We start from the raw sequence: 27,843 nt of genomic DNA, 5'->3' as shown, positions 1-27,843 counted from the left end.
TCCAACTTCGTTCCCTTGTTGGTTGGAGGACCCGTCAACCGAAAGGACCCATTGGAACTCATTAGGATCGGGCTAGGAGTCCTTGGATGAAAGTTATGCCATAAAGTCTGCATATAATGGACTTTTAATTGGCCCTTGTTGTTAGAATTATTGACCTTAACAAGAGGGGGGTGAATTGTTTAAAAAAAAAATTCGCAAATATTGGTTAAGAATGAAGATAAATGATGATTTACAGATCAAAGAATCAGATCAGCTAAGAAAACAAATTTATTAAAACTGTTATCAGAAAAACAATTTGTTGAAAATATGATTTAACCGATTGTTTATGGCAGCAGAGATGAAATCACAAGTCAAACATATTTTAAATGAGTGTGTGAGAGAGAGAGAGAGAAGATCACACAAACAAATATATTGGTTCACTCCTTACCAGAGCTACATCCAGTCTCCAGAAAACCACTGGGTATTCCACTAAGTAACCAACAACAAATTACAACACACCACAACCATAAAGAGGTGATATTGACCACTCAAGAACACACACCCTCTTTGATTTCTAACACACACAGCCAAAACAAACCTCTTACTTTGCAGATACCACAAATTGCACTTGATTATAGGAAATCACAGTTTCTCCAAATCCATTTTTTAACCAAAGCACAGTTCAAGGCATTCTTGCTTTCTTGAATCCAAACTTTCACAAAAATGTATTTTGAATCACTTTTCTCTCTTTTTTACAATAGGAAGGGTAATCCCAGTTTATAGCTCATCAAACTAGTCATTTTAATCACTTAAACATGAGCCAAAACAATTTGTAAATAACTGAAAACAAATATAACAAATTTATGAAAAGTTGTTTAAGAAATTCAAAAATCAACCGGTTGAAATGTTGATTTAACCGGTTGAATTGGTTTGACAGTTAAACCAACCAAAACCAAAGCAGTTCAAAAACCCTTCACACAGACTGAGGGAAAAACTGATTAAAACGAGATATCAACAGGTTATTTTTCACTTAGCTTTGAAAAACATTTTTCTTTTTAAAACTAGATTAATTCAATTGTGAATTTGCTGAAGAATGGTTCTAGCAAATTCTAAACTACCTAGAACTAAACCCTAAACACAACAACAAAGTCTTTAAGTTGTCTTCATGGATTTGGAGGCATCAAAACTTCATTTTCAACACTTGTGGTTCGTACTGTATGTCGAACTCGGACAACTCAACCACCCAACAGACCATTTGACCTACAATGGCAGGCTTTTGGAGAACCTTACAGATGGGCAGTGTTGTGTATCTCTTTCTTCCCTTAAACTCATTTAAATTCAGTTGTTATTGCTTTGCTGGTATAAACAACCGATTGTTTTTCTGGTGCTTTGCTGTTTTGTGCTTTATATCTTGGCTAACTGAATTTCTGATTGAGTTTCATACAATGGATTTTGTGCTAGCTGAAAAAAGTTTTCAAAAACCCCCTTTAAACAATTCACCCCCCCTCTCGTTTAAGGCCACATATTCTAATAATTGGCATCAAGAACTTGGTACTTGAAAAATACTCAAGTTTGATCCTAAAATCATTTTTCAATGGCTGAAAAACTACCTTTTGGAGAGGGTGCTTCAATTAACTGACCACCTTTGTTCTGTGGTTTGAATTATCAATTCAGGAAAGTTAGAATGAAAATCTTTCTTGAATCTCTTGATAAAGGAATTTGGGATGCAATTGAAAATGGCTCTTTTATTCCTAAATTTGAAAAGGATAGATCTTCTATTGAAAAACCTTGGTCCCAATGGACTGATGCTGAAAATAAAATGGCCAAGTTTGATTGTATTGCCAAGAATATCATAACATCTGCTTTGAACTCAGATGAATTTTTCAGGATATCACAATGTTCATCGGCCAAGGAGATGTGGGACACTTTGGATGTCACCTGATCCTGCCGGTTGACCTGAGTGCAAGAGTCTTGCCACGTTAAAGATCTCTCCTTCGGATCAGCTTCACACCACGTTGGCTTTTGCTCTTCACGTCTCAATTCCTCGCAAGAACCTGAAGAAAACAAAGTGGCGCCACTGTGGCCGATCGCGCTCCGACGCTCAAGTCAGCGAAAGAATCACCAAAAACTCAGAGAAAATATCTCAACTCAAGGAACCGTGCGTAGTGAATCTCAGTGTACTAGAAAGTATTCTGAAAGCCGTACCTCAAAAGTCTGTTAAGTGTTCCTTATATACCTGAGCTTTTTCTCTCTCCTGACGGTTAAACCTTCAGACACGTGGCTCACATCCAGCTGTACACGTGTCAACATCTGGAGCTTCCTCAACTTGAGCGTTACTTCTACTCTTTTCGCCATGCAACTAAGTTATCCATACAAGGAGTAACTTGGTGCACAGCTTTCCTTGGAGCGCGACCCTTTAAGTGACGAGTACTGGGTGCCACCACGTACACCATTCCTGTAGTCTCGCCTGTCGCCATCACGATCTGCTTCACTTGCACACCATGCACGCTCTGGGAAACTGTTCCCTCGACCCGACCTCTGGCTAGGGTGTGATCATCTGATGTCCTCATCCTCCGCTGCTACTTGACAACATATCGCTCGTCTTCCATACTTGTACCTCTTGGAAACCTTTAAATAAGCTTTCCTGATCATTCGGCGATGTGCCCCTCTCGGCGGTGTGTAAACCACCCGATCTCCTAGCACTCCCCGGCGATCTCTAACTACCTGATCTCCTAGTACTCTCATACGGTGACTGTGGCGCAACTCTGGTGCCCGCCGGTTACGCATACTTGAGATCGGAGAACGCCAATTCATCGATCGGCGACTATACTAACTTCCCGATTTACTTCCCTTCTATCGGCCAGGTGTCCCGTTCAACACGCCTATATTGTCGCTTGTTGCCACGTCATCACTCCTGATGACCTGATCGGTACACAAGCCCCCCAGTCTTAAGCTGAGACTTGACCAGCGAAAAGACTAAGAAGTTAAATCATCGTCGACCTACGTGGCCCTTTTACGGACTTTCGTACATTCGTACTCCTCTGCTTTTCTGACGCTTCACCAACCCCTTTTTTGATCAAGCGACACGTGGCTTCATCAACGGTTGTTTTTAATCGTCGTTTGCGCTTCCTACAACGTTCGAAACCCTTAAACCCTTCGCGCTATTCACTGTTTCATTATCTTTCTTCATCTTCAAGCATTCTGAACACTCTCTCTGCGAACTACGAAACCTTCGTCTCCCTCAATCTTCAACTTCCTTCAACACTCATATGATCATCAAAAGGTAACTCTTTTACTCCTTCTACTGATGTTTGTTGCATTTTAATCGACTTGCATCATCCATTAACTGTCTGGAGAATACGTTGTGGGTTGTTTCTCTTTTTCTCGTAACTTAGAGTTTCGTTCCTGATAACATCTACCCCAGCGAACTCTCACTCGTTCGTTCTGTCTTCTTCGTCTTCGATCGAGTCATTCTCTTGCTATCCTCATTTCCTCCCTTTTCTTTCCTTTGCAGTTCCTGCGATGGCTCAGACAAAGTCCACCGCTAATCCTCCTTCCTCATCGCGAAACCCTCCTCCCAAAACTCGTAGGGTTACCACTGGGACAAACCCTCCACCAACACGCAACCCCACACGAGCCTCTGGTGCTCCTTCCACACAGGCTGAGAGGCCTGCCTCATCCCACGCCAATCTTACCCAAGCAACTCCACCACAAGCCGAGGGAACCTCCCTTCCTCCACGAGATTACAAAGAGCTGTACCCTTGGGCCACCCCAACTCTATTGAAGGAAACCTCGTCAATAAATAATGAGGTGGGGGTGCTTCGCTTGAAGAAAGGGGAACGACCCGACCTTTCATTTCACAAGGAGCACGATAACAACGTGACAGTGCTTCCTTGCCTCCCTGGAGAACCAATATGTTCTGCTTCGTCTACGCCACACTGTTCAAGAAAGTGAAACTTAGGTTTCCTTTCACTCGTTTCGAAAGGGAGCTATTGACCGAGCTCGACATCGCCCCTGCCCAGCTCCATCCCAACAGCTGGGCATTCGTGAGGGCGTTCCAAATCCTTTGCGCGCACTTGGGGCTGCCAGTTTCGGTTGATGTCTTCCTCTTTCTATTTGAGGCAAAGAATCCTGGAGATCGCCCTTGGGTCAGCTTGAATGGAATTGCTGGGAGGTCAATCCTCTCCATCTTCTAGCAATCCTACAAAGACTGGAAGGGGAAGTTCGTCAAAGTGTGCCCGAACGATCAAGACCCCTCGCTGCTTGATGGCTTCCCCTTGTATTGGGTAAACAAGGGGAACAAGGATTCCAGGGACAGCTTCAGGAAAGCAAGAAGTCCTGACAAAATGGGAGATTTGGACAAAGACCTCTGTGTTTTATGGAAAAGCGTGGCTTCTGCCAACATCACTTTCCCCACTGCTTCAATAATCTCCTTCGAGTTCCTCGAGGGCCAACTCGAAATGCACATAGGTTAGCCCTACCCTAACACCAAGTCTCTCATTTTGTGTTGAAACTGACTTAGCACTTCTACCATTCTGTCTTTGGAATTCTTGTTCATTCTGTATGTATGCATTTACATGTTCTGCTTCTGCTTTGGGGCATACTCATCCGTTTTTTACCTTGTGCAAACGCAATGTTGGGAAAAGGGAAACTAGCAGAATTGAGGGCGATCGCCTGATCCCACAAACTCGCGGCGGGCTCCCAAACTGTGCCCAACTCAGTTGTGGAGATCGCCATCTCTCAAGGAAAAACTCCTCCCCGAGGTCCAACTCCTTTTGGGGCCCTACCCGCCCCAGAAAGGAAAAAACTGGCGCTGAAAAGACCAAAGAGGAAGACTCCTCAGGTGGTGTCGGAAGAAGAAGACGATGACGAAGCCACCGAGGATAGTCTTATCACCAAGAGAAAAAGGGTAACCACCTCCACACCACCTGCACTTCCAACACCAACACCGCCATCACCTCCCGCTCCGTTAGAAACAGTCCAAGCTACACCACTGGCCGCCGCGCCCATAGTGATCGAGAGTGGCAGCCTGAATTGTGGAAAGAACCCTCCAAGCGCTTCAACACCGTTTTTATCTATTGGAGAGGGTCCTCCTTCAACCACATCCATTGCTGGGGCCGCATTAGGAGAAGACGAAGGTGCTCAGGCTTCTCCAATGCCTATAATAGAAGTTCCAGCCTCACCACCACACCTGGAAGCCCCCCTTGCCATACAAGCTCAAGAGCGTGGTGGTGAAAGCCAACATCAAACTCCACCAGTACCTCCAGCATCAGCCTCAAGCCTCCCAGATCCCTTTAAAGAGACCTTGGGACCCTTCGCAGCTCAACTGAAGATCGTGGCGGAAGATCTCCCTTCGCTTGTATCAAGAGCTGTGAAGGATTCACTCAAGAAGCTTCAAGAGGAAAACTCCGAGCTCAAAGAGTCAAATCTTATGATAAGGGCTGAGGCTGAAAATCTCACTTGCAATCTGCTGATGAATGAAATGGAACATTCAATGCTGGAGGATGCGTTGGATGCTGAGCCAAGGAACACACGCAAGGAAGCCTCCGATCTGCGCCAAAAACTGCACCTCCAACTCCAAGAGAAAATTGACTTGGAGAGCAAGTTGGTCCCACTTAGGGTCAAGGTGGCAGATTTGGAGGCTGCACGAAAGGCTGAAGCTTCCATGGTGGAAAGAATTGAGAAAAGATCGGCGGATAGGGAGATCCTTTGGGGGAAGGTTGAGGCAGACAGGGATAAGGCCCTCGCTGAGCTCTCCCAAGCTCGTGAGGAAGCCACAAAGGTTGTTGTAGATCTTGCCCAAGCTCGGGGTGAGAGTAAGAAAGCTGCTGAAGAACTTGCTCGAGCTCATGAGGAAAAGGAAGGACTGAAAAAACAAATACATGAGCTCGAGCAGAGTGCTGCTCAAATCCTCACCTCTGGGTTCGAAGCTGCTCTGGAGCAAATGTCATGCCAATATCCTGAGCTTGACCTTTCCATGTTGTCGATCTGCAACGAAGTGGTGGATGGGAAGATTGTACGTTCTGAAGACTAACTGCCTTTACCGACCAGGTCATCGGGTGCGATGACGTGTCTGGCGCGTGCCCGGGTGGGGTGCGCTAGTGGAACACGTAGGCTAGAAAAGATGAATGGTTCAGAAGTGAGCATAGTCGCCGGTTACACTGAATTGGCGTTCTCCGATCTCTAGTGTGCGTAACCGGCGGTCATCAGAGTTACGGCGCAGTCGCCGTATGAGAGTGCTAGGAGATCAGGCGGTGAGAGATCGCCGAAGAATGCTAGGAGCTCGGGTGGTTTACACGTCGCCACGAGGAGCACATCGCCGGATCTCCCAGTAAACTCAGTTAAAACTGTTAGAGGCTCAGAAGGGTAATCTCAAGCGTGTAAGTTCAGTAAGATGACTGTTGCGCCAGCATGGGGCGTGAAGGCGGAGTAGGTTGAAGGGAACAGATTGCTCATCAGCAACAGGATTCCCAGAGGGGACATTCGTTGGTGGCAAGGTTTCCTCAGCTAGAGCATGCATGGCGTAGCAGTAAGGAAGGTGGCGCTTGCGGCGAGCGATATCACAGAGATGATGCACTTTGTTGCATCCGATACTCGCCTTGTCGGGTGATGTTTCACAGCGCATTGTGCGCTAGCTTGCTCCTGGAGTGGAGGACTTAGCTGTGTGGCTGGTTACTACACAAGAATGACGTTCAAGTTGCCCCAATCCAGATGACGACACGTGTAGGGTTGGATGTTACCAGTTACTCCAACCTAGATGATGACACGTGTAGGGTTGGGAGCAATGGAGAAATAACGCTCAAGTTGCCTTGGCTCAGATGACGACACGTGTAGGGCTGGGCGCTACTTGCTATCCCAGTCTAGATGGTGACACGTGCAGGGCTGGATGCGAGCCACGCGTCCAAAAGCATAACAGCCTGGAGAGAGAAGAAACCTAGCTATAAAGGTAACCTTAACAGAATTTGCAGAGGTACGTTTTTCATTAAGGCTGATACTGCTAGGGTTGTGTGCCTACAGTACGGTTCTACAGAGCATATTCTCTCTTAGTTTTTGGGTGTTCTTCTCACTGACTTGAGCGTCGGAGCGCCACCGGCCGCAGAGGCGCCACTGTGTGTTTTTCAGGTTCTCAGAGAGGCTATTTGTGGAGTGGACTTGGAGGGCACGTGGTGTCAAGCTGGTGAGGAAGATCGTGACGAGGCAACACTCTTGCGCTAAGTCAACCGGCAGGATCACCCATCACCTCTTCTTTGAAAACTTGTTGTTTATCTTTTGTTTGTAATGACCAATCTGTGTAAAAACTTGAATTGATATTGCTTATATAACTCTTATTGCTTGAATATTGTCTTTCTATTTAACCTTGTATGCCTTTGCCTCTATTTGCTGTGGGGTTAACCAACATAACCGGTGAAACTTACTCAACTGAATTAACTCAGCAATACTTGAACTTAACCCTTCACATGCTGCTTTTAACTCGAGCAAACTGTTAACCTTATAACAAACTTAACAAACTGTTAACTCAAAGTAAATTTGAGCAACTATCAACTCTTCGGCGATGGCGTTCAATAAAACTTGTGAACTTAAGGCAATAAACCTTAACATAAAATCACTTACTAGGCAGCAGGTTTTAACTCAAACTATAATTAAAATACAGTTTACCTGATCTGCCAAATGAGGTGACCCTTACTTCTGCTATCGCCTGAAACTCTTCTGATCTGGCACTCACTGTACAACTCCCTTACTATCTCAACCTTCACACCATAAGGTTTTGGCGATGTTACCCTTTTTGCATAACTTGATCATTGTTCCCTCATCTGGGGGTACAGGCGCCTTTCGGATCCTTCTCTACCTCCCTGAGTTTTAGAACAATGATCTAGATAGTGAGGTGTTCTCTGCGAACCTATCTTAGCTATCTTTTAACTTCTTCCACCCTTCATGTCGTACCTGAACTCGTTCGAGACGAGGAGGATTTTACCTATCTTCGCACCGCCCGCAAGCGTGGAAGCTTTATCTGGTCTTACTGGGTCAATATTGATGTTTCACTTAAAGGGGAAAAGGTGTTTTCCATCAACCTTCCCTTCCCGCCGTTTAAGGTCATGAACACCCCTGACTTTTCAATTTCATCTTGCCTGAACTCACTCTGAGGTGAGAAGGACTTTCTCTGGTGCCTCAACTTGCCCAGGGTGTACATCTCCCCCCCTGGATGCACTGAGGACTTTTAATCTTGCCTCAATCTGCTTATGCAAAGAGGTCTTTCAATCTGTTCTTGCCTGCGCTCGCTCAAAGGCGAGGAGGACTTCTTCTCTTTCTCGCCTGCACTCGCTCAAGGGCGAGGAGGACTTCTTCTCGCCTGTACTCGCTCAAGGGCGAGGAGGACTTCTTCTTTCGCCTCAAGATGCACGAGAGCGTTGAGGGCTTTTTACATTACAGGTGCCTCCGATCGCCGAAAGACGATGAGGTCTTTAAAACTTGTTCCGCCCTGGTAGTCGGAAGTGATGACGTGGCACCGAGCTACAGTGTAGGCGTGTTGACAAGGCGCCAAATTTGCAGAAGGGAGGGAAGTCGAGGGGCTCGTGAAGTCGCCAGTTATGAAGCTGGCGTGCTCCGATCTCCAGCATACCAGAACCGGCGATCACCCAGTTGAAGATGAAGTCGCCAGATGTATGTTGAAGCTGGAGGAAGCTTCTTCCCTACCAAGGCTTGATGTGTGTTTGATGAAGAAAATGGCTTGGGTGCTTTGAAGATTGTAATAGGTTTTAGATTCATATGTAATTAGGCTTGTAAGTGTGTATGATTGCCTTTTGCTGAGTAACCTATCCTAGATGCCTAACCAAGTCTAGATCAAGCACATGATGTGGTTAAATGGTTTTTGAAAAGCTTTTAAAATGGTTTTAACAGTTTTAAAACAGTACACAAATAAATCTATTTTATGGAGGAAGAATCTGTTTATTTCTTCTCTGTTAAAAAGGCTTTCGTTAAATGGTTTTTGAAAAGCTTTTTAAAATGGTTTTAACAGTTTTAAAACAGTACACAAATAAATCTGTTTTATGGAGAAAGAATCTGTTTATTTCTTCTCTGTTAAAAGGCTTTTCTAAATTTCTGTTAAGGCACCAAGGGAAAGCTCAGTTCGTTATTTCAGTTAAGCTGAGCTGGCCTGTGTGTTATACTTTAATCTGTTTCACTGAGAAAGAACAGGTTTATTCCTTGGTGAGTTGAAAGGGTTTTCACAAGTTAGTTAGGGCTCCAAAGGTACCACTCAGACAGTTATTTCTGTTAAGCTGAGTTGGCAGTTTTTTCAGAATAAATCTGTTAAGTTCAAAACTGAATCTGTTGTTTTCTTAACTGCTTTTCAACTGTTTTTTGAAAAGAAGTTAGAAACTGTTTTCTATATAAACAATGTCTCTCTCACATGAAAAAGTGCTGAGGAACTACGCTTTTAACAGAGATTAAACAATTTCCATGTGAGAAGAAGGATTGAAAAGAGTTTTTGAAAGGTTTCCAAAGAGATTTTCAAGTGTGCTTGTTCTAGGAAACCTTGAATCTTGGTGAAGGTGCTGGTGCAGTTTCTGCAGCAAACTGAACTACTGGTTTTGAGTTCTTGCATCTTCTTTTCAGGTGTAATCTTTCCTTTATTCTGTTTTGTAAAGGTGTAAGTGTTAGTCACTCCTTGATAGGGTTTCTTGAAGTGCAAGGTGTGCTGAAATAGGGTTTTTCAGCATTGTGTGTGGTGTTCTTGTAGTGTTCAAGAACTGCTGGTTTTGTAAGTGTTTGGCACTGTTTTTTAGTGAATTCCACCTTGGGGTAAGGTGAGACTGGATGTAGCTCTGTATGAGTGAACCAGTATAAAAACGTGTGTATCTTGCATTCTCATCCCTGCACTCTTTTCTGTTTTTGCTTAATTCTGTCAAGAACTAAATCTGTTCTTTTTAAATTGAATCTGTTAATTCTGGGTTAAGTGAAAACTGTTCTTCCTGTCTTGTTAAAGGTTTCTGATCATAAACAAGGTTGCTGCATATAATGGCTTAAGTGAATTGTGAACAAACTGACCATTCGTTAAAACCTGTGAAAGGATAATTTTTCTTGAAGTCTTGTGTTGTGTAATTTTGGTTGATCTCTAAGCATAGCTATATCCTTTATCCTCACAATATTAAGCTGATCTGGTTCTGTTCTGATTCTCTGTTGATCACAATTTTACAGTGAACAAAATTCAAATTGTGCCAATACTGCTCTGAAAAATCAATCTGTTTCATGTAAAAACAATCTGTTCTTTTTGCCTCTGGAATACTGAAAAATTGTGTGTTCTTGCGAAAATTTTATAAGCTCAATTCACCCCTCCCCTCTTGAACTTAGACACTAATAGACCCAACAATGTAAACTCAGGCGACCAAGTGATCAGAGATCGCCGGAGCAAGCACATCGCCGAAGATGAAGGTGGTGCAGATTATGAAGGCGGCCGGCGAGACCACAGGGAAGGTGTACGAAGGCACCCTAACTCGCCAATTCCAGTAGAGATCGCGCTCCCAAGTTAGCTATGCACTGAGCAGTACCATGCATAAGTAACTTAGCCAAAAGAAAGTCAGAAGCAGCGCCCAAGTCAAGGAGGCTCCAGATGATGGCACGTGTACGACTGGATGCGAGCCACGTGTCCAGGTCTGTAACTGCCAGGAGAGAGAAAGTGACCAGGTATTTAAGGGTTCCCCAACGAACTTTTGAGGTACGCACGTTCAGATTATACTCTTTACGCTTGCGAGTTCTTGAGCATACTGAGAGAGAACATTGCATGGCTCCTTGAGAGTTCTTGAGTGTTTTTGCTCTTAGTATTTGGTGGTTCGGTCACTGACTTGGGCGTTGGAGTGCGATCGGCCGCAGCGGCGCCGCTTTGTTCTTTTGCAGGTTCTTGAGGTGGATCTTGAAGAAGGACAGAGGTTTGAAGCGGTGCACACGTCAATCCAAGTTTGACGAGGCAAGTTCCAACGTTCTGGTCAACAGGCAGGATCAAAACTTTTAGCTATTGCCACCGATTGCCGAAAAACGACGGGGACTTTAAAACTTTTAACTATTGCCACCGATCGCCGAAAAACGATGGGGACTTTAAAACTTCTAACTATTGCCACTGATCGCCGAAAAACGATTGGGACTTTAAAACTTTTAACTAGGAAGCATGCAATATAACTTTACTGTTTCCTTAGATCACGTACAAGTGATAAGGTATTTTTTCTAAAAACTTTCAAAACAATAAGCATGCAATCTTAGAAGCTTCAACCTTGAAAACTCTTCTTTATTGGGTGGCCTCATTAAAAACCCTCCTTAGGGAAAAAAGAGTGCCCCCTTGAAACTGTTTTAACAGAAACTATTCAAATCTCTTCATGTTCGTCTTTACTTACAAGGCTTTAACTGTAATACAATTTGAGATGTGTGGCGTTCCAAGTGCGAGGAATCGCCCCTCCTTCTAACGTCTCCAAGCGGTAGGCGTCGTTCCCGAGCACCTCGGTTATTCTGAACGGTCCCGTCCACTTAGGCGATAACTTGTTCTCCAACTCGTACTGATGGGCCTTCCTCATCACCAGGTCGCCACTTCTAAACTGCCTTGGCATTACCTTAGAGTTATACCTTCGCTCAATCCTTCTTTTTACTGCTTCGGCCTTCACTCTCGCCTCCTCCCTGACCTCATCCAGCAAATCCAGATTCATTCTTCTTTCTTCGTTCGAGTCTTCCGCCACAAAGTTCTGGAATCTCGACGAGCTTTCCTGGATTTCGACTGGAATCATCGCATCACTTCCATAAACCAAGCTAAACGGGGTCTCGTGGGTTCCTGACTGCTCAGTGGTATGGTACGCCCAAACTATGCGGGGCACCTCTTCAGCCCACGATCCCTTAGCTTTCTCTAGTCTTCTCTTTATCTTAATCTGGTTGTACCCCGAGAAGGCGTCCAGAAAGCTCAACAACTTGCACCCTGCTGCACTGTCGACCAGGGCATCTATGCTTGGCAATGGGTATGAGTCCTTCGGACAAGCCTTGTTTAGGTCTGTGAAGTCCACGCACATGTGCCACTTCCCATTACTCTTCTTCACCAGCACGACATTGGCTAACCAAACAGGGTATTGGACCTCCCTGATATGGCCCGCGGCGAGGAGCTTCTGCGTTTCATCCCTAATTGCCTGTCTTCTCTCCTCATTGAAATTTCTTCTTCTCTGTCGTACTGGTCTTACCTGAGGGTCCATTGCTAGGTGATGACACAAGAAATCGGGATCGATTCCCGGCATGTCCGAAGAAGACCATGCAAACGCGTCCAGATGCCTTTCTATCACCTTGGGGATCTGGTCTTGTATCTCACCTCCCAAAGATCTTCCAAACTTGAAGACCTTACCCTCGATCTCCCTCTCAAGCCACTCCTCGACGGGTTTGGGCCTTGTTTCACTGGCGATCACCGCCCTGGCGATTCCCGATTCCCTAGCCTCCTCTGGGCGGTTTCTCGCTTCTTCTTCCCGACCGGCGTTCTCTCCTCCTGCCTCGGCGTCCATCATGACCTCGTCACTTTCGGTGATCAGCTCCATCGCCGTATCAACAACCCGCCCCTCTGCTGGCCCGGGCTCCACACCGCCCTTCCTAGAGCTGACCTTAAGCTTCCTTTCACTTGTTGTTATATCTTGTGATATGTCTTTTAATTTTGTAATCATGTCAAGTTTTGTCTTAGTCATGTTATTCCATAATTGTCATTACTTCTTGTAGTACTTTTATTGCTTTGATTGTTTCTTGCTTTGGTTTACTTTCTGTTTTTGAGTTTATTGCTTGATCCTTTGTGCATTTTCATTTTTAGATTTGAGTTCATGCTTGTATTCTCATTCTATACAAGTTCCTTTACATACTTTCCATTATGTCTTTGTTAGTTCATCATACTGTTTTTCATTCCTAAATAAGCTCCTCTGTTTTCTTACAAACGTGCTACTGTTTTCAATTTACTGCAATTAATTGGCTCATGGGAAATTTGTGAAAATTTGGATTTACATTCTTCAAAGTGTTAAAAAAGCATAGAAAAAAGAATTACTCAAAAATTCCAAGTACACAAAAAATGATAAATAAAATACGGAAAGTGTACAATACTGCCGAAAAGAATACGGTAATTGGGCAGCAATTTTGAAAAATTTATTTCTCTCAATTGGCTTACTGTTTTTACCTCATTCCAGTGCCGTTATTGAGTTAAGACATTGAAGTTTCTGTGGTTAATTTTTCACATTCCAGTTCGCTTTCAATCATTCCAGTTAAATCTGTAAACATAGCACAGTTTGCATTTAATTTTTTTTTTTTCCAGTAGCTGTTTTCTGTTTTCTTCAATCTACTCTAGCACTTTTCTTTAGGACTCTTTTTATGTGCCTTCTTTATTCATTGAGTTCCTTATTTTCTTGCTTGTCTTTCATTCATATTCTTTCTAGTTTGTCATACATTGCTCTTTGTTTTTGGTTTAGCTTTTCTTGTTTATACCTTTTCTTGCTTGTCTTTTTTGTTCTTCTCAAAGTTGTGTGGAGACTTGTTCTTAAGTAAGTTGGTTTGCTGTGACATTATTTCATTTGAAGCTCCTCCAAGAAAGGCTTGGAGTGGCTTGAGTACTTTCTTGGGCATTTTCTAGCAACCTATATCTCACTTTTATTTGTCTAACAAGTTTCTTTCACTGTTTGTTTTCTGTTTTTTGTATTTTTTGATCATGGCTCATTTTTCTAGTGGAGAGTCCTCCAAACCGTGCTCACCCCAAAAGGCAGCCCTTTATGAAGACTTAAAGAATGCCAAGCAATCCAATGCTCACTATCTTGATGTGATAAGGCAAATGGAGGCAAGGCTCCAAAGTTTTGAGTTAAACCGTGAAGAAATACATCAAAACCGTGAGAGAAGACCTCCTCCTCCTCTTCGGCATTCTTCAAGGCACTCTCATTCTTCTCATGGTTATTATGAAGACAATGCACGGCCAAGACATCATCACCATGAAGAGAGGCGCCAACATGTGGCTGGCCCTTGTTCTCCTAATGTAAAACTTCCTAGTTTTAGTGGTGAAATTGATCCCAATGTATACTTAGGATGGGAGGCTAAGGTTGACCAAATTTTTGATGTAAATGGGGTTAGGGATGAGCATAGGGTTAGATTAGCTTCTTTATAATTTTTGGACTATGCCATGCAATGGTGGCATCAATACCTCATGGACATTGACCTACACAAGAGGCCGCCCGTGGTCTCTTGGAACGATTTGTGTACCGCCTTGGTGGTTGGGTGCGATGACGTGGCACCCTGCTACAGTGCAGGCGTGTTGACAAGGCGCCAGGTTGGCAGTTGGGAAGGAAGTCGGGAGGCACGTGTAGTCGCCGGGTGTTAAGTTGGCGTGTTCCGATCTCCAGCTTACTAGAATAGGCGATCGCCAGGTTGGGGGTGAAGTCGCCAGATGCAGACTCAGGCGACCAGGCAGTCGGAGATCGCCAGAACAAGCACATCGCCGAAGGCGAAGGAGAAGCAGATTATGAAGGCGGCCGGCGAGACCACAGGGAAGGTGTATGAAGGCCCTACCTCGCCAGTTTCAGTAAAGATCGCACTCCTGAGTTAGCTATGCACTGGGCAGTACCATGCGTGGGTAACTTAGCCAAAATGAGAGAAGAAGCAGCGCCAAGTCAGGGAGCCTCCAGATGATGGCACGTGTACAGTTGGATACGAGCCACGTGTCCAAGTCTGTAACTGCCAGGAGAGAGAAAACCACCAGGTATATAAGAGTTCCTAACAGATTTTCTAAGGTACGCACGTTCAGTTCATACACTTTACGCTTGCGAGTGACAGAGCTGTTTGTGAGAGAGAGTTTTCACGGTTCCAGTTCTTAGTATTTGGTGATACCGTCACTGACTTGAGCGTCGGAGTGCGATCGGCCGCAGCGGCGTCGTGTTGTTTCTCTGCAGGTTCTTGAGATAGATCCAGAGGAGGAACGGAAGTGAGAAGCGGCGCGCACGTCGATCCTTTGACGAGGCATTCTCCAGCGCTCCGGTCAACAGGCAGGATCATCAGGCGCCCACCGTGGGGTCGTGTAAAACGTGCTCCCATCCACAGCGTGAGTTCGTGGAAGTTTTCTAGGTTTTTGGCGTGGTTGTGTGCTGGTGCAACCGTCGTTCTTGGTTTCTTTGAGTTTCGTTCGGCGAAGTTTGCGTTTTAAACCGTTCGTTTGGCTTTTCGATCGGTGGATTCGAGTTCTTTCGTTCGGTTGTTTGGTTCGCGGGGAAACGGTGGTTTTTAGTGAAGCTGCGATCTTCTTCGAAGGTTTGCGGTGTTCTTGGAGTTCTTGCGCAGTTTCTTGAGTTTTCTCCGGTTGATCGCTGATTCGATCGTGGTCGAAGTGTTATTTACTGTATTTCTGTGGTTCGCTGAAGTTAATGAGAAAGATGAGAAGCAATCGTTCCAGTCCCGTGGCTCCCGTCGCAGCTGAAGGCGACGCCGCCATGACCATGGCGCAGATGGCAGAAATGATGCGCTCATTGCAGGCCACTGTAGAAGCCTCGCGCGTCGAGCAGGCAAGGATACATGAAGACCTGGTCGCCTCTCGCGTCAGGAACGAGGAGCTCAGCAAGGTGGCTGAGGAGCTACGTCGAGCTCTTCAGGAGCAGCAAGTTCGCTCTTCTGCTGAAGAGGTGGCACCGTCGACGCCGCCTCGTGTTTTCCCAATGCCTTTCATTCAGGCGATTACCGACACGCCAATTCCCACGAGCGTGGTCCCGGTTAAAGCTGTTTTTACTGGCGTGGAGGATCCAGAGGCTCACCTGACCACGTTCCACACACAGATGATGCTGTCAGGAGGGTCGGACGCCGTCTATTGTAAGATGTTCGTGAGCACGCTCCAGGGAACGGTGATGGAGTGGTTTGTGAGCCTGCCTAATGGCCACATAACTAATTTTCAACAATTCTTGAAAATCTTTGTCGAGCAGTATATTGTGAACAAGGCACCGCCCAGGGTGTCCTATGATCTGTTTGATATAAGGCAGTACCATGGGGAGTCCCTTAGAGACTACCTCAATCGCTTCGGAGCGCAGATGGTCAGATCGCCGGCCAAGGATGAAGAGATGCTGGTCTATGCCTTCAAGAAGGGCGTGCAGCCAGGGCCATTCTGCGAGGCCTTGATCAGGGCTCATCCAGCGACGTTTGCTGAAGTCAGGCGACTCGCAGTGGCCCACATCGCCGACGAGAGCGAAGTCGCCGAGAAGAGAGGCAGCGTGGCTCCCGCCAGGCCACGCGCCCAGACCAGGATCCAGCCACAGAGGGTGCTGGAAACGGCAGCGGCGGCCAGAAAAGACCAAAGGACTCGCTATCCTTACGATAGGAGAAATAAGGGAAGAAGTCAAGCGCGCCAACCGCCAGCACGCCAACAACCAGCACGCCGGGAATACAATCGCCCGCCTAAGCACAAATTCGTCATGGGACTAGCGGACCTGATCGCTATCCCTAACATATCCGCTAGGTTGAAGGCGCCCGAGAAGGTGGGCGACAAGGTGCTGGGGTCAAAGCCAGACGTTTGGTGCGATTTCCACCAGTGCTTTGGCCACAACCTGGACTCGTGTTTGTCTTTAGGATACCAGCTCGATGATCTGGTTAAGAGCGGGTTCCTAAACGACTACCTGCTGGACAGAAGGACCGAAGGAGTGTCGAGTTCCCAGCCGGCGGGTGGAGAAGCCCAACAACACGAGATGCCTATCCATGGGGAAATCCACACCATTGCAGGGGGTTTCTCAGGTGGTGGATGCACCGCATCGCAGAGGAAGAAGTATGCGCGATCGGTGATGTCAGTGGACATGTTTGAAGATCACTCGCCGGAAGTGGACATTACGTTCACCAAGCAGGATCTACGGGACGTTGTGCCTCATGACAACGATCCCATTGTTATTTCGTTGGTAACGGCAGGGAGGAAGGTCCACCGAGTTCTGGTGGACCAAGGAAGCTCGGCAGACGTGATGTTCTGGCCGACTTTCACACAGCTGGAATTGCCCCTTGACCAGCTGAGGCCCTATGGAGGGTGCTTGTATGGGTTCGCTGGCGATCAGGTGGAGGTCAGGGGGTACATTGAGCTGAGAACCACGTTTACGGATGAGGCTGGGTCGAGGACGGAGAAAATCAAGTACCTCATCGTAAGCGCCCCTTCAGCATATAACATCCTGTTGGGAAGGCCCACTCTTAACAGGATAGGCGCCATTCCATCGACTAGGCACATGAAGGTGAAGCTGCCGTCCATGGAAGGGGTGGTGATCACGATCAAGTCGGACCAGAAGGAAGCGAAAAGGTGCTATGAGAATAGCCTGAAAAACAAAAGGTCCGTGAGCTATGTAACGACCACTCCGCCTCCCGGTGTGAAGCCCAGACCACCGGTAACAGAGGAGGCCGCCGGAAGGGATGTAGAGATGGTAGATGCTGAGCTGGGGGAAAGGAATGCTGGCCTGGAGGAAGAAGAGGCGCGGAATCGCCCTGAAGAAGCAAGGGAACTGGGAATCGCCAAGGCGGTGATCGCCAGAGAATCCAGGCCCAAACCCATCGAGCAGTGGCTCGAGAAGGAGATCGGGGGGAAAGTTTTCAAGCTCGGAAGATCTCTGGAGGTCGATCTCCAAGACCAGATCGCCAAGGTGATTGAGCGGCATCTGGACACGTTCGCATGGTCCGCCTCGGACATGCCCGGGATTGATCCCGACTTCCTGTGCCATCATCTGGCAATGGACAACATGGTGAGACCGGTGCGACAAAGAAGGAGGAAATTTAATGAAGAAAGGAGGCAGGCGATCAAGGAAGAGACCCAGAAACTCCTCGCTTCAGGCCACATCAGGGAAGTCCAGTACCCTGAATGGTTGGCGAACGTCGTACTGGTGAAGAAGAGCAACGGGAAATGGCGCATGTGCGTCGATTTCACCGATCTGAATAAGGCTTGCCCAAAGGATTCGTGTCCTTTACCAAGCATCGATGCCCTGGTTGATAGTGCTGCAGGGTGCAAGCTGCTGAGCTTCCTGGACGCCTTCTCGGGCTATAATCAGATCAAGATGCATCCCATGGATGAGGAAAAGACAGCCTTCATGACGGAGAGGTCGTGCTACTGCTATAAGGTGATGCCGTTTGGGCTGAAGAACGCGGGGGCCACGTACCAGAGGCTGATGGATCGAGTACTTGCACCAATGCTGGGAAGGAACGTGCAAGCTTACATCGATGACATGGTCGTGACCTCGCAGGAGAAAAGCAAGCACGTTGCAGACTTGGAAGAATTGTTCACGACGATCGCCAAGTTCAAGTTGAAGCTCAACCCGGAGAAATGCATTTTTGGCGTGGAGGCTGGAAAATTTTTGGGTTTTCTCTTGACTGAAAAAGGAATAGAAGCCAACCCAGACAAGTGTGCCGCCATCTTGGCGATGAGAAGCCCGGCTACAGTGAAAGAAGTCCAGCAGCTGACGGGTCGGATGGCAGCCCTATCTCGCTTCGTGTCAGCAAGCGGAGAAAAGGGACATCCCTATTTCCAGTGTCTGCGGCGCAATAACAAGTTCGCTTGGACGAAAGAATGCGAGGAAGCTTTCGTCAAGCTGAAGGAATATCTGGCGAGCCCGCCGGTTCTGTGCAAACCACTGGCGGGAATCCCTCTCAGATTGTATTTCGGTGTGACTGAGAGGGCGGTGAGTGCGGTGCTCGCCCAGGACCAAGATCAGGCTCAGAAGCCTATCTATTTTGTGAGCAAGGTGCTGCAGGGCCCAGAAACGAGATATCAGGCCCTTGAGAAGGCTGCGCTGGCTGTGGTGTTTTCGGCGAGGAGGTTGCGCCACTACTTCCACAGCTTCACAATACTAGTGATGACTGACCTGCCCATCCAGAAGGTCTTAAAGAAACCTGACGTTGCGGGAAGAATGGTGAAGTGGGCAGTGGAGTTGTCAGAATTTGACATTAAATATGAGCCCCGAGGCCCGATCAAGGGGCAAATCTTTGCAGATTTTGTAGTCGAGCTCTCATCAGAGGCAACGCGGGTTGAAGGTGACGACTTCCGTTGGGTACTCTCGGTGGATGGATCATCGAACCAGCAGGGTAGCGGTGCTGGAGTAATATTGGAAGGACCCAACGGCGTGTTGATCGAACAATCGTTGAGATTCGCCTTCAAAGCCAGCAACAATCAAGCAGAGTATGAGGCGCTGATCGCCGGGATTCTGCTGGCCAAGGAGATGGGAGCTAGGGTGCTGATGGCTAAGAGTGACTCGCTGCTAGTCACAGGGCAAGTAACAGGCGAGTTCCAGGCTAAAGATCCACAAATGGCGGCTTACTTGGCGTATGTGCGGGAATTGAAGAGTTCCTTTGCCTCTTTTGAAGTGGTCCATGTGCCCCGAGAACAGAATGCCCGAGCTGACTTGCTTGCTAAGCTCGCCAGTTCAGGCAAGGGGGTAGGCAGAGGACGGTGATTCAAGAAACTCTGAAGACGCCGAGGGCATTTGTAGCATATCACCTGGTCCTTCAGATAAGCAAGTCGACGGAGAGAGCAGCGAGGAGCCATAAGTCTTTGACGCAAGAAACTCTGAGATCGCCGAGAATTAGAGCATGTCGAGGAGAGAAGGTGGACGTGATGCAGGTCTCCGCCGCCCATGAGCCAGACACTTGGATAACACAGTACAAGCGGTGCCTGGCAGATGGTCTCCTCCCGTTGGATCCAACAGAAGCTAGGAAGGTAAAGAAAAATTCCAGCAAGTATACACTGATTGATGGCGATCTGTACAGGTTTGGGTTCACTCACCCACTCCTGGAATGTATACACGGCGAGAAGTGCACGAGAATTATGGCAGAGCTCCACGAAGGAATATGTGGAAGTCACGTCGGGGGTCGAGCTCTGGCCGCGAGGACTCTCCGTGCAGGCTACTATTGGCCATCCTTGAGAGAAGATTGCAAGAGGTATGCCCAATGCTGTAAACAGTGCCAGCAGCACGCCGATTGGCATAAGGCACCTCCCGAGGAGTTGAAGTCGATCTATAGCCCCTGGCCGTTTCATACTTGGGGAATCGACATCCTGGGACCTTTCCCACTGGCGATCAGGCAGATGAAATACTTGGTAGTGGCGATTGAGTACTTCACTAAGTGGATTGAAGCGGAACCAGTGGCCCAGATCACCGCGCACAAGATCGAAGGTTTTGTATGGAAGAACATCGTGTGCCGGTTTGGAGTGCCTAAGCGCCTGGTGTCAGATAATGGGACTCAGTTTGCAAGCCACCTGTTAAAAAAGCTTTGTGAAGGGGTTGGAATTCAGCAAGTGTTTGCATCCGTTGAGCACCCTCAGACGAATGGCCAGGTAGAATCAGCTAATCGGGTGTTGTTGAGAGGTTTGAAGAGAAGGCTTGAGAAAGCCAAGGGAAGTTGGGCTGAGGAGGTGCCCCGTATAGTCTGGGCGTACCACACCACCGAGCAGTCCGGAACCCATGAGACCCCTTTTAGCTTGGTCTATGGGTGTGACGCCATGATTCCGGTGGAGATCCAGGAAAGCTCGCCGAGATTCCAGAACTTTGTAGAGGAAGACTCGAATGAAGAGAGAAGGCTGAACCTGGATCTGCTGGACGAAGTCAGAGAGGAGGCAAGGCTGAAGGCTGAGGCGGTGAAGAGAAGGGTCGAGCGAAGATACAACTCAAAGGTGATGCCAAGGCAGTTTAGAGAAGGCGATCTGGTGATGAGGAAGGCCCACCAGTACGAGATGGAGAATAAACTATCACCCAAGTGGACTGGACCGTTCAGAATAACCGAGGCACTCGGGAACGGAGCCTACCGCTTGGAGACGCTGGAAGGGGGGCGATCCCTCGTACCTGGAACGCCACACACCTGAAGTTGTACTATAGTTAAGAGCTTTGTAAGTAAAGACAAACACAAACATTACATTACAATGTCTTTGTTAAGACAGTTTCAAAGGGGGCACTCTTTTTTCCCTAAGGAGGGTTTTTAATGAGGCCACCCAATAAAGAAGAGTTTTTGAAGTATAAGGGGTTTTCAGATTGCATGTGTGCTATTTTCGAAAGTTTTGAAGAAAGACCTTGTCATTCGTACATGATTTAAGGCAAGAAAAGATATATCGCGTGCTTTCTAAAAGGTTTTAAGTCCTCAATGTTTTTCGGCGATTAGAGGCACCAGTTAAGTTTTAAAGTCCTCATCGTCTTTCGGCGATCGGAGGCACCAGATGAAAGACCTCAACGCCCTCGCGCGTTTTGGGGCAAGTTAAAAGACCTCCTCGCCGTTGAGCGAGTGCAGGCGAGAAAGAGAAAAAGTCCTCCGTGTTTCTGGGGGCGAGAAGATGTAACTCCTGGGGCAATGTCGAGGCAAGTTAAAAGACCTCCTCGCCGTTAAGCGAGTGCAGGCGAGAAAGGTCCTCAGTGCATCCAGGGGGGAGGAGATGTACACCCTGGGCAAGTTGAGGCACCGGATAAAGTCCTTATCGCCGTTGTGCGAGCCAAGGCCAAATAAAGACCTCCTCGCCGTTGAGCGAGTGCAGGCGAGAGAAAGAAAAGGTCCTCAGTGCATCCAGGGGGGAGGGGATGTACACCCTGGGCAAGTTGAGGCACCAAACAAAGTCCTTCTCGCCGTCGAGCGAGTTAAGGCCATTTAAAGTCCTTCTCGCCGATGAGCGAGTTCAGGCGAGTTAAAAGACCTTCTCGCTTATATGCGGGTATAGGCAAGATAAAATCCTTCTCGTCTTGAACGAGTTCAGGTATGGCGAAGAGGGTGGAAGAAGCTTGAAAGGTGGCTAAGGTAGGTTCGAAGAGAACGCCTAGCCAGCCGGTCTTCAGCTCTGAAGTTCAGGGAGGGTAAAGGAAGTTCCCAAAGGGCATTTCTGCCCCAGATAAAGAAATGGCTGCCAAAGCGTGAGGCTGGGAAAAGCTGGTGTTACCAAGAGGTTTTGGCGATCGGGAAAAAATTCAAGCACGGCGAGAAGATTGAAAGACTTGTTTGATAAAGCGGGTCGAGTGAGACGTTGTTTGAACTGATGATTGAGTTACAGTTCGTTGCTTGGAAACTTTTCTTATGATCAGGTTAGTGCCTCAGGGGTACAAGTTGTTTAAAGCGATTATTGCTTAAGTTTGAATCGGCTCGAAGCGGTTACGCAAAGGTCGTGTTTGCCAAATCGCTAAGTTGAACGCAGCAAAGTTAAACATACAAAGAAGTAAAAAGCGCTCAAAAGAAGTCAGAAGAGATATCCAAGTTTCGCTATTGAAATGAGTAATTGTTCAAAACACATGTGCAAGAGTTTTTACAAGGTAAATAAAGGTGAGTTTATAAAGAAGCAGATGGGGTGGAATTGGTTGAGCCTTCGGCGGGAACGACCTTTCCATCTACTACTTCATTGTTTAACGACACCATGCTGAGGTCGAGATCAGGGAATAGGCATGCGAATTGCTCCCGAGCGGCTTCGAATCCAGCAGTCAGAATCTGAGCAGAATTTAGCTTAAGCTCTTCAAATTGTCCTTGAAGCTCTTCAACCTGTTTCTTGAGCTCCTCGTTCTGCTGCCCCAGCTCTTCAGCTTGTTTCTTGAGCTCCTTGTTCTGCTGCCCCTACTCTTCAATCTGCTTTTGGAGTTGTTTGTTAGTTTCTTGAGCATGGAGAAGGTCGTCAGTAACCTTCTTGGATTCTATTCGAGCTTGGGCCAACTCGGCAGCCATCTTCCCTTTCTCCTTGTTTGCCTCGGCGAGATCAGCCATGGCGTCGTCTCTCGCTTTCTCCACTTGCCCAAGTAGCTTTTCGCGGTCGATGGACCTTTGCTCCAGTTTTTGTACCTTATCGGCATTAGCTTGAATGTGAGCCTCCAGGTCGCTCGCCTTGGTGCGCAGAGGCACGATTCTGCTTTCGAGTTCAACTTTTTCTTGGGCAAGTTCATGGACTTTGCGGCGAAGGTCAGCAGCTTCCTTGCGCGCAAGCCTAAGCTCGGTGCTTAGGGCATCCTCTACTCGGGAATGTTCCATTTCCGCGAGCGTCAGGCTGAATGCCACCTTCTCTACCTCAACCTTCATTGTGCTGTTCTCGGTCTTGAGGTTGTAAACATCGTCTTGGAGCCGCCTAGTGGAGCTCTCCACAGCCCTCGTTATGATTGATGGGATATCCTCTGCTATGGTTTTGAGTTTGGCAGTCAGAGGCTCCCACATCCTTGTGACCTCGAGGGAAAGGTTTGCAGCTTGGAGAGGCGCCAGGGGGGCTTGTTGAGGGTTCTCGTCGCCACCTTCCTTAGCAATGTTTTCAGTGGTTGCTTCCTGGCGTGGCGACGCAATCGGGGACTCGGTGATTAGGATTGGAGAGGTGTGAGCGACCTCATCCCCGATTGGAACGATTCCTGCAGCTGAAGTGTTGGAAGGAGGGCCCCCTCCTGCTGATATATGTGGTGTAGAGGCGCTCGGGGGGTCCTCCAAGAAATTTGGCTCTGGGGCCTCAGTTGCAGGTGGCGCAGTGGCCAATGGAACTGCTTGGACTGGTGGTGAAGGGGCTTGTGGTGCTGGTGGTGAGGGAGGAGGAGCAGGTGTTGATGGTGGTGTTGAAGCTGGAAGAGGAGGCGGGGCAGGTGGAGAAGATGGTGCCACCCTCTTCCTTTTCGTGACAAGGCCATCCTCTGTGACCTCGTCATCCTCTTCTTCCTCTTGGACGATTTGGGGGGCTTTCCGCTTTGGCCTCTTAAGGACCAGTTTCTTTCGTTGCGTGGGCTCCTTAGGTGGTGATCGCCCCTGGATGATGGCCTTCTCGACCGCCGAGTTGGGAACCGTCTGGGAGCCGGTCGCCAACCCGTGGTTGCGGGCGAGCGCCTTTAAATCGGCGAGCATGTTCTTACCCAACATGGTGTCTGCATGAAATGAAAGTGCATAAGTTAGCTCAAAGGAGAAAGGGGTAAGTGTACAAGACAATGAGACAGCAAAAACAAGCATATGCAGAAAAGATAAAACCCAAGTCTTGTGTGTGTCGCGCGAGACGCCCAGAAACAATATCAGAAGCAATGTCAAGATAAAGATGTAGCATCCTAACCTATTTGGAATTCCAGCTGGTCCTCAAAGAACTCGAAGGAAATCAGGGTGGGGGTCAAGAATGTTATGTGGGCATCTGCCACCCTCTTCCAGAAGAGACAAAGGTCTCTGTCCAAAGCTCCCATGCTATCAGGACTTCTGGGCCTCCTGAAGCAGCTCTTGGACTCCTTTTTCCCCTTGTCCACCCAGTACAAGGGGAAACCATCGAGAAGGGAAGCGTCTTTGTCATTTGCGCGAACCTGGATGAACTTCCCCTTCCAATCCTTGTACGACTGCTGGAAGATGGTGAAAATGGACCTCCCAGCAATGGCGTTCAGGCTGACCCACAGGCGATCTCCTGGGTGCTTGGCCTCGAACAGGAATAAAAACACGTCCACTGACGCGGGCAACCCCAGGTGGGCGCACGTTATCTCGAAAGCTCGGACAAACGCCCAGCTGTTGGGGTGAAGCTGGGCGGCAGCGATATTGAGCTCGGTTAAGAGTTCCCTCTCAAATCGAGTAAGAGGGAACCTGAGTTTGACCTTCTTGAAGAAAGTGGTGTAGACGAAGCAGAAGGGCCCGTCGGTGCTCACTTTATCATCGGCGCACACTGGCAGAGTGGTGGGGCAAGGCAGCACCATCATTCTCTCATCGTGCTCCTTGTGGAACGATTGGTGGGCCTCGTCCCCATTGGTCAATCGCAGAACCGCTCCCGCGGTGTTCACCGATGAGGTTTCCTTTAAAAGGGTTGAGTTAGCCCATGGGTATAACGTCTTGAAGTCTGGCAGTGGGATGGGGGCTCCTCCAGCGTTTGGTGGAGTCGCCTGGGCCAGAGCGGTTTGAGAAGACGCAGGCCTCACAGCCTGCGAAGAGGGAGCACCACGAACTTGCATTGAGTCGTGTGCTTGTGAAGGAGGGTTTCGCGCTGATGGAGGGGGGTTCGGGGTGATCTTCGTGCGAGTCATGATAGCAACTGCAAACGTAGAAGAAAGAAATCAGGAGGGTTACAAAGGCTGACTCGATCATGAAAGGAAGGTGAAAGACGAACGAATGTGAGTTCGTTGCGACGATCGACAAAGCCCTAAGTTACGCAGAAGGAGAAATGGAAAAATAGCCCACAGCGTATGCACCAGACAGTTACAGGATGATGCAAATCGGTGAAAATGCAAGGGAACCCAGCAGATGAAGGAAAGTAGTTACCTTTCGATGATTAGGAGAACGTTGAAGGGAGGTGGTGATCTGGAGCGTCGAGGAACGTCGAGAGCTTTCGCAGAAGGAAATGAGAGCGTATGCAAGTGTGAAGAAAGTGATGGAACAGTAGGAGCGTAAGGGGTTTAAGGGTTTTCGAAACGGTTTTGGGAAGCGCTAACGGCAGATGAAGATAGCCGTTGATGAGAGCCGCGTGTCGAACGATGCGCGAAGGGTTTGGTGGAGCGTCAGAGCAGCAGAAAGTACTATCGCTTGGAATTCTGCGCCCATGCCACGTAGACCGGTGTTAACGAAGGCTTTTTCAGTCTTTTCGCTAGACAAGTCTTCGCTTAAGACTGGGGGGCTTGTGTACCGCCCTGGTGGTTGGGTGCGATGACATGGCACCCTGCTACAGTGCAGGCGTGTTGACAAGGCGCCAGGTTGGCAGTTGGGAAGGAAGTCGGGAGGCACGTGTAGTCGCCGGGTGTTAAGTTGGCGTGTTCCGATCTCCAGCTTACCAGAATAGGCGATCGCCAGGTTGGGGGTGAAGTCGCCAGATGCAGACTCAGGCGACCAGGCAGTCGGAGATCGCCAGAACAAGCACATCGCCGAAGGCGAAGGAGAAGCAGATTATGAAGGCGGCCGGCGAGACCACAGGGAAGGTGTATGAAGGCCCTACCTCGCCAGTTTCAGTAAAGATCGCACTCCTGAGTTAGCTATGCACTGGGCAGTACCATGCGTAGGTAACTTAGCCAAAATGAGAGAAGAAGCAGCGCCAAGTCAGGGAGCCTCCAGATGATGGCACGTGTACAGTTGGATACGAGCCACGTGCCAAGTCTGTAACTGCCAGGAGAGAGAAAACCACCAGGTATATAAGAGTTCCTAACAAATTTTCTAAGGTACGCACGTTCAGTTCATACACTTTACGCTTGCGAGTGACAGAGCTGTTTGTGAGAGAGAGTTTTCACGGTTCCAGTTCTTAGTATTTGGTGATACCGTCACTGACTTGAGCGTCGGAGTGCGATCGGCCGCAGCGGCGCCGTGTTGTTTCTCTGCAGGTTCTTGAGATAGATCCAGAGGAGGAACAGAAGTGAGAAGCGGCGCGCACGTCGATCCTTTGACGAGGCATTCTCCAGCGCTCCGGTCAACAGGCAGGATCAATTTGAAAGCATGTTTACGCGCTAGATTCGTACCCCCACACTTTAGGAAAGACCTTATGTTGAAACTCCAACGGTTTCATCAAGGCATGCTAAGTGTGGATGATTACTTTAAACAACTAGACACGCTTTTAATTCGAATTAATATGGATGAGAGTGAGGAAGCTAAGATAGCTAGGTTTGTGAGTGGCCTTCGAAGGGACATTCAAGACGTGGTAGAATTACAAGAATATTCTTCTTTGGAAAATGTGGTGCACCTTGCTAGTAAAATTGAAAATCAACTTGCAAGGAAAAATGCTTTCAAAAATTCTTCTAAGGATAACTACTACCACTCTTCTTGGAAAAATAAAAATAACTCTTTTTCAAATATCTCTTTTAAGGACTTTACTTTCAAACCTAGAGAGTCTAAGCCTTCCACTTCCAATTCTAGGCCTAAATCACCACATAAATCGTCTAGTAAGAAATGTTTTAAATGCTTAAGCTATGGACATATTGCTTCTAATTGCCCTTCTAAACGAGCTATGTATATGCATGATGGGGTAGATAGCAGTGAGCATGGGTCCGAATCTTCTAGACATTCCTCACCTTCTAGATCCCCAAGTGAGAGTGAGAGTGAAAGCCCACATGAGGGTGACCTATTAGTAATAAGACGCATGCTTGGACAAGTTTTAAAACCTTTTGATGACAATCAAAGAGAAAATATTTTTCATTCAAGGTGTCTTATTATGATAGGGTATGCTCTTTGATTGTGGATGGGGGGAGTTGTGCGAATGTGGCAAGCACAAAAGTAGTAGACAAACTTGGATTGCCTACCATCTCTCATGCCAAGCCCTATAAGTTACAATGGTTGAGTGAGGTGGGTGAGTTAGTAGTGAACAAACAAGTCCTCATTACATTTTCCATTGGCAAATATAAAGATGAGGTCTTGTGTGATGTTGTTCCAATGGAAGCTACTTGATCCGGTCGGTCATCGGTATGGGATGACGTCAGCCACTGATGGCCACGTGGGCTATTCTTAGTGAGACAGGTGGGCCAAGGAAGCTGGTGTGACCTGAAGAGGGTGATCAGGAGATCGGTGTCAGGAGGAGATCAGAGATCAGAGAGGTTATGCGGTCTATGGTACCATGCATGAGAGTGGTCCAAGGAAGCCAGTCGGTCGGTGATCGCATCCCTCTCGGCCCGTAACGTGCACGGGGCAGGACAGAGGTGATCGCCCATGCGTTAGGTAGTACCTGGTACGCGCGATTGCCCCAGTCGCACCTGGTACCTACGCAAAGGTTGCACGAGACATCCAACGAAAGAGACACGCTACGTTACTTCGTGTATAGACAACGTGGGAGGGCAGGAGGTTATATAAAGGCATTCCACGTTGTTACAGAGGTACGTTTTGATACTGGAAAAGATCTAGTTTTCGCACAGAGAGAAGAGAGAGAATTCGCAGAGAGCACGGTCCTCACAGAGACTCATAGTAAACGACTCTTTGGTGGTTTTGTTCACTGACTTACGGAAGGCGGAGTTAGACGTTGCGGGGCCTTCAACAGAC

The 27,843-nt window shown here is 47.7% G+C and overlaps 1 protein-coding gene across 1 annotated transcript; it reads left to right on the top strand.

Moving 5' to 3' along the window:
• The first annotated feature begins 4,325 nt into the window (after nt 1-4,325).
• On the top strand, nt 4,326-6,013 carry LOC137815262 (uncharacterized). Its single transcript, XM_068618381.1, has 2 exons — nt 4,326-4,449; nt 4,725-6,013. Exons 1-2 carry the CDS (start codon nt 4,326-4,328, stop codon nt 6,011-6,013), a joined length of 1,413 nt encoding a protein of 470 aa, XP_068474482.1.
• The last annotated feature ends 21,830 nt before the right edge of the window (nt 6,014-27,843 follow it).

Source organism: Phaseolus vulgaris, chromosome 10, assembly GCF_000499845.2.
Source record: "Phaseolus vulgaris cultivar G19833 chromosome 10, P. vulgaris v2.0, whole genome shotgun sequence".
Taxonomy (NCBI): domain Eukaryota; kingdom Viridiplantae; phylum Streptophyta; class Magnoliopsida; order Fabales; family Fabaceae; genus Phaseolus; species Phaseolus vulgaris.
Note: the sequence above shows the minus strand (reverse complement) of the source record. Positions and strands in the feature narration are given on the sequence as shown.

What these genes read in the sequence shown, in the direction of transcription:
- LOC137815262 (XM_068618381.1), top strand. Translation starts at nt 4,326, where the DNA reads ATGGGAGATTTGGACAAAGACCTCTGTGTTTTATGGAAAAGCGTGGCT. An exon ending in CCAACTCGAAATGCACATAG is followed by an intron (nt 4,450 to 4,724) that starts GTTAGCCCTACC and finishes CCATCTCTCAAG; the next exon opens with GAAAAACTCCTCCCCGAGGT.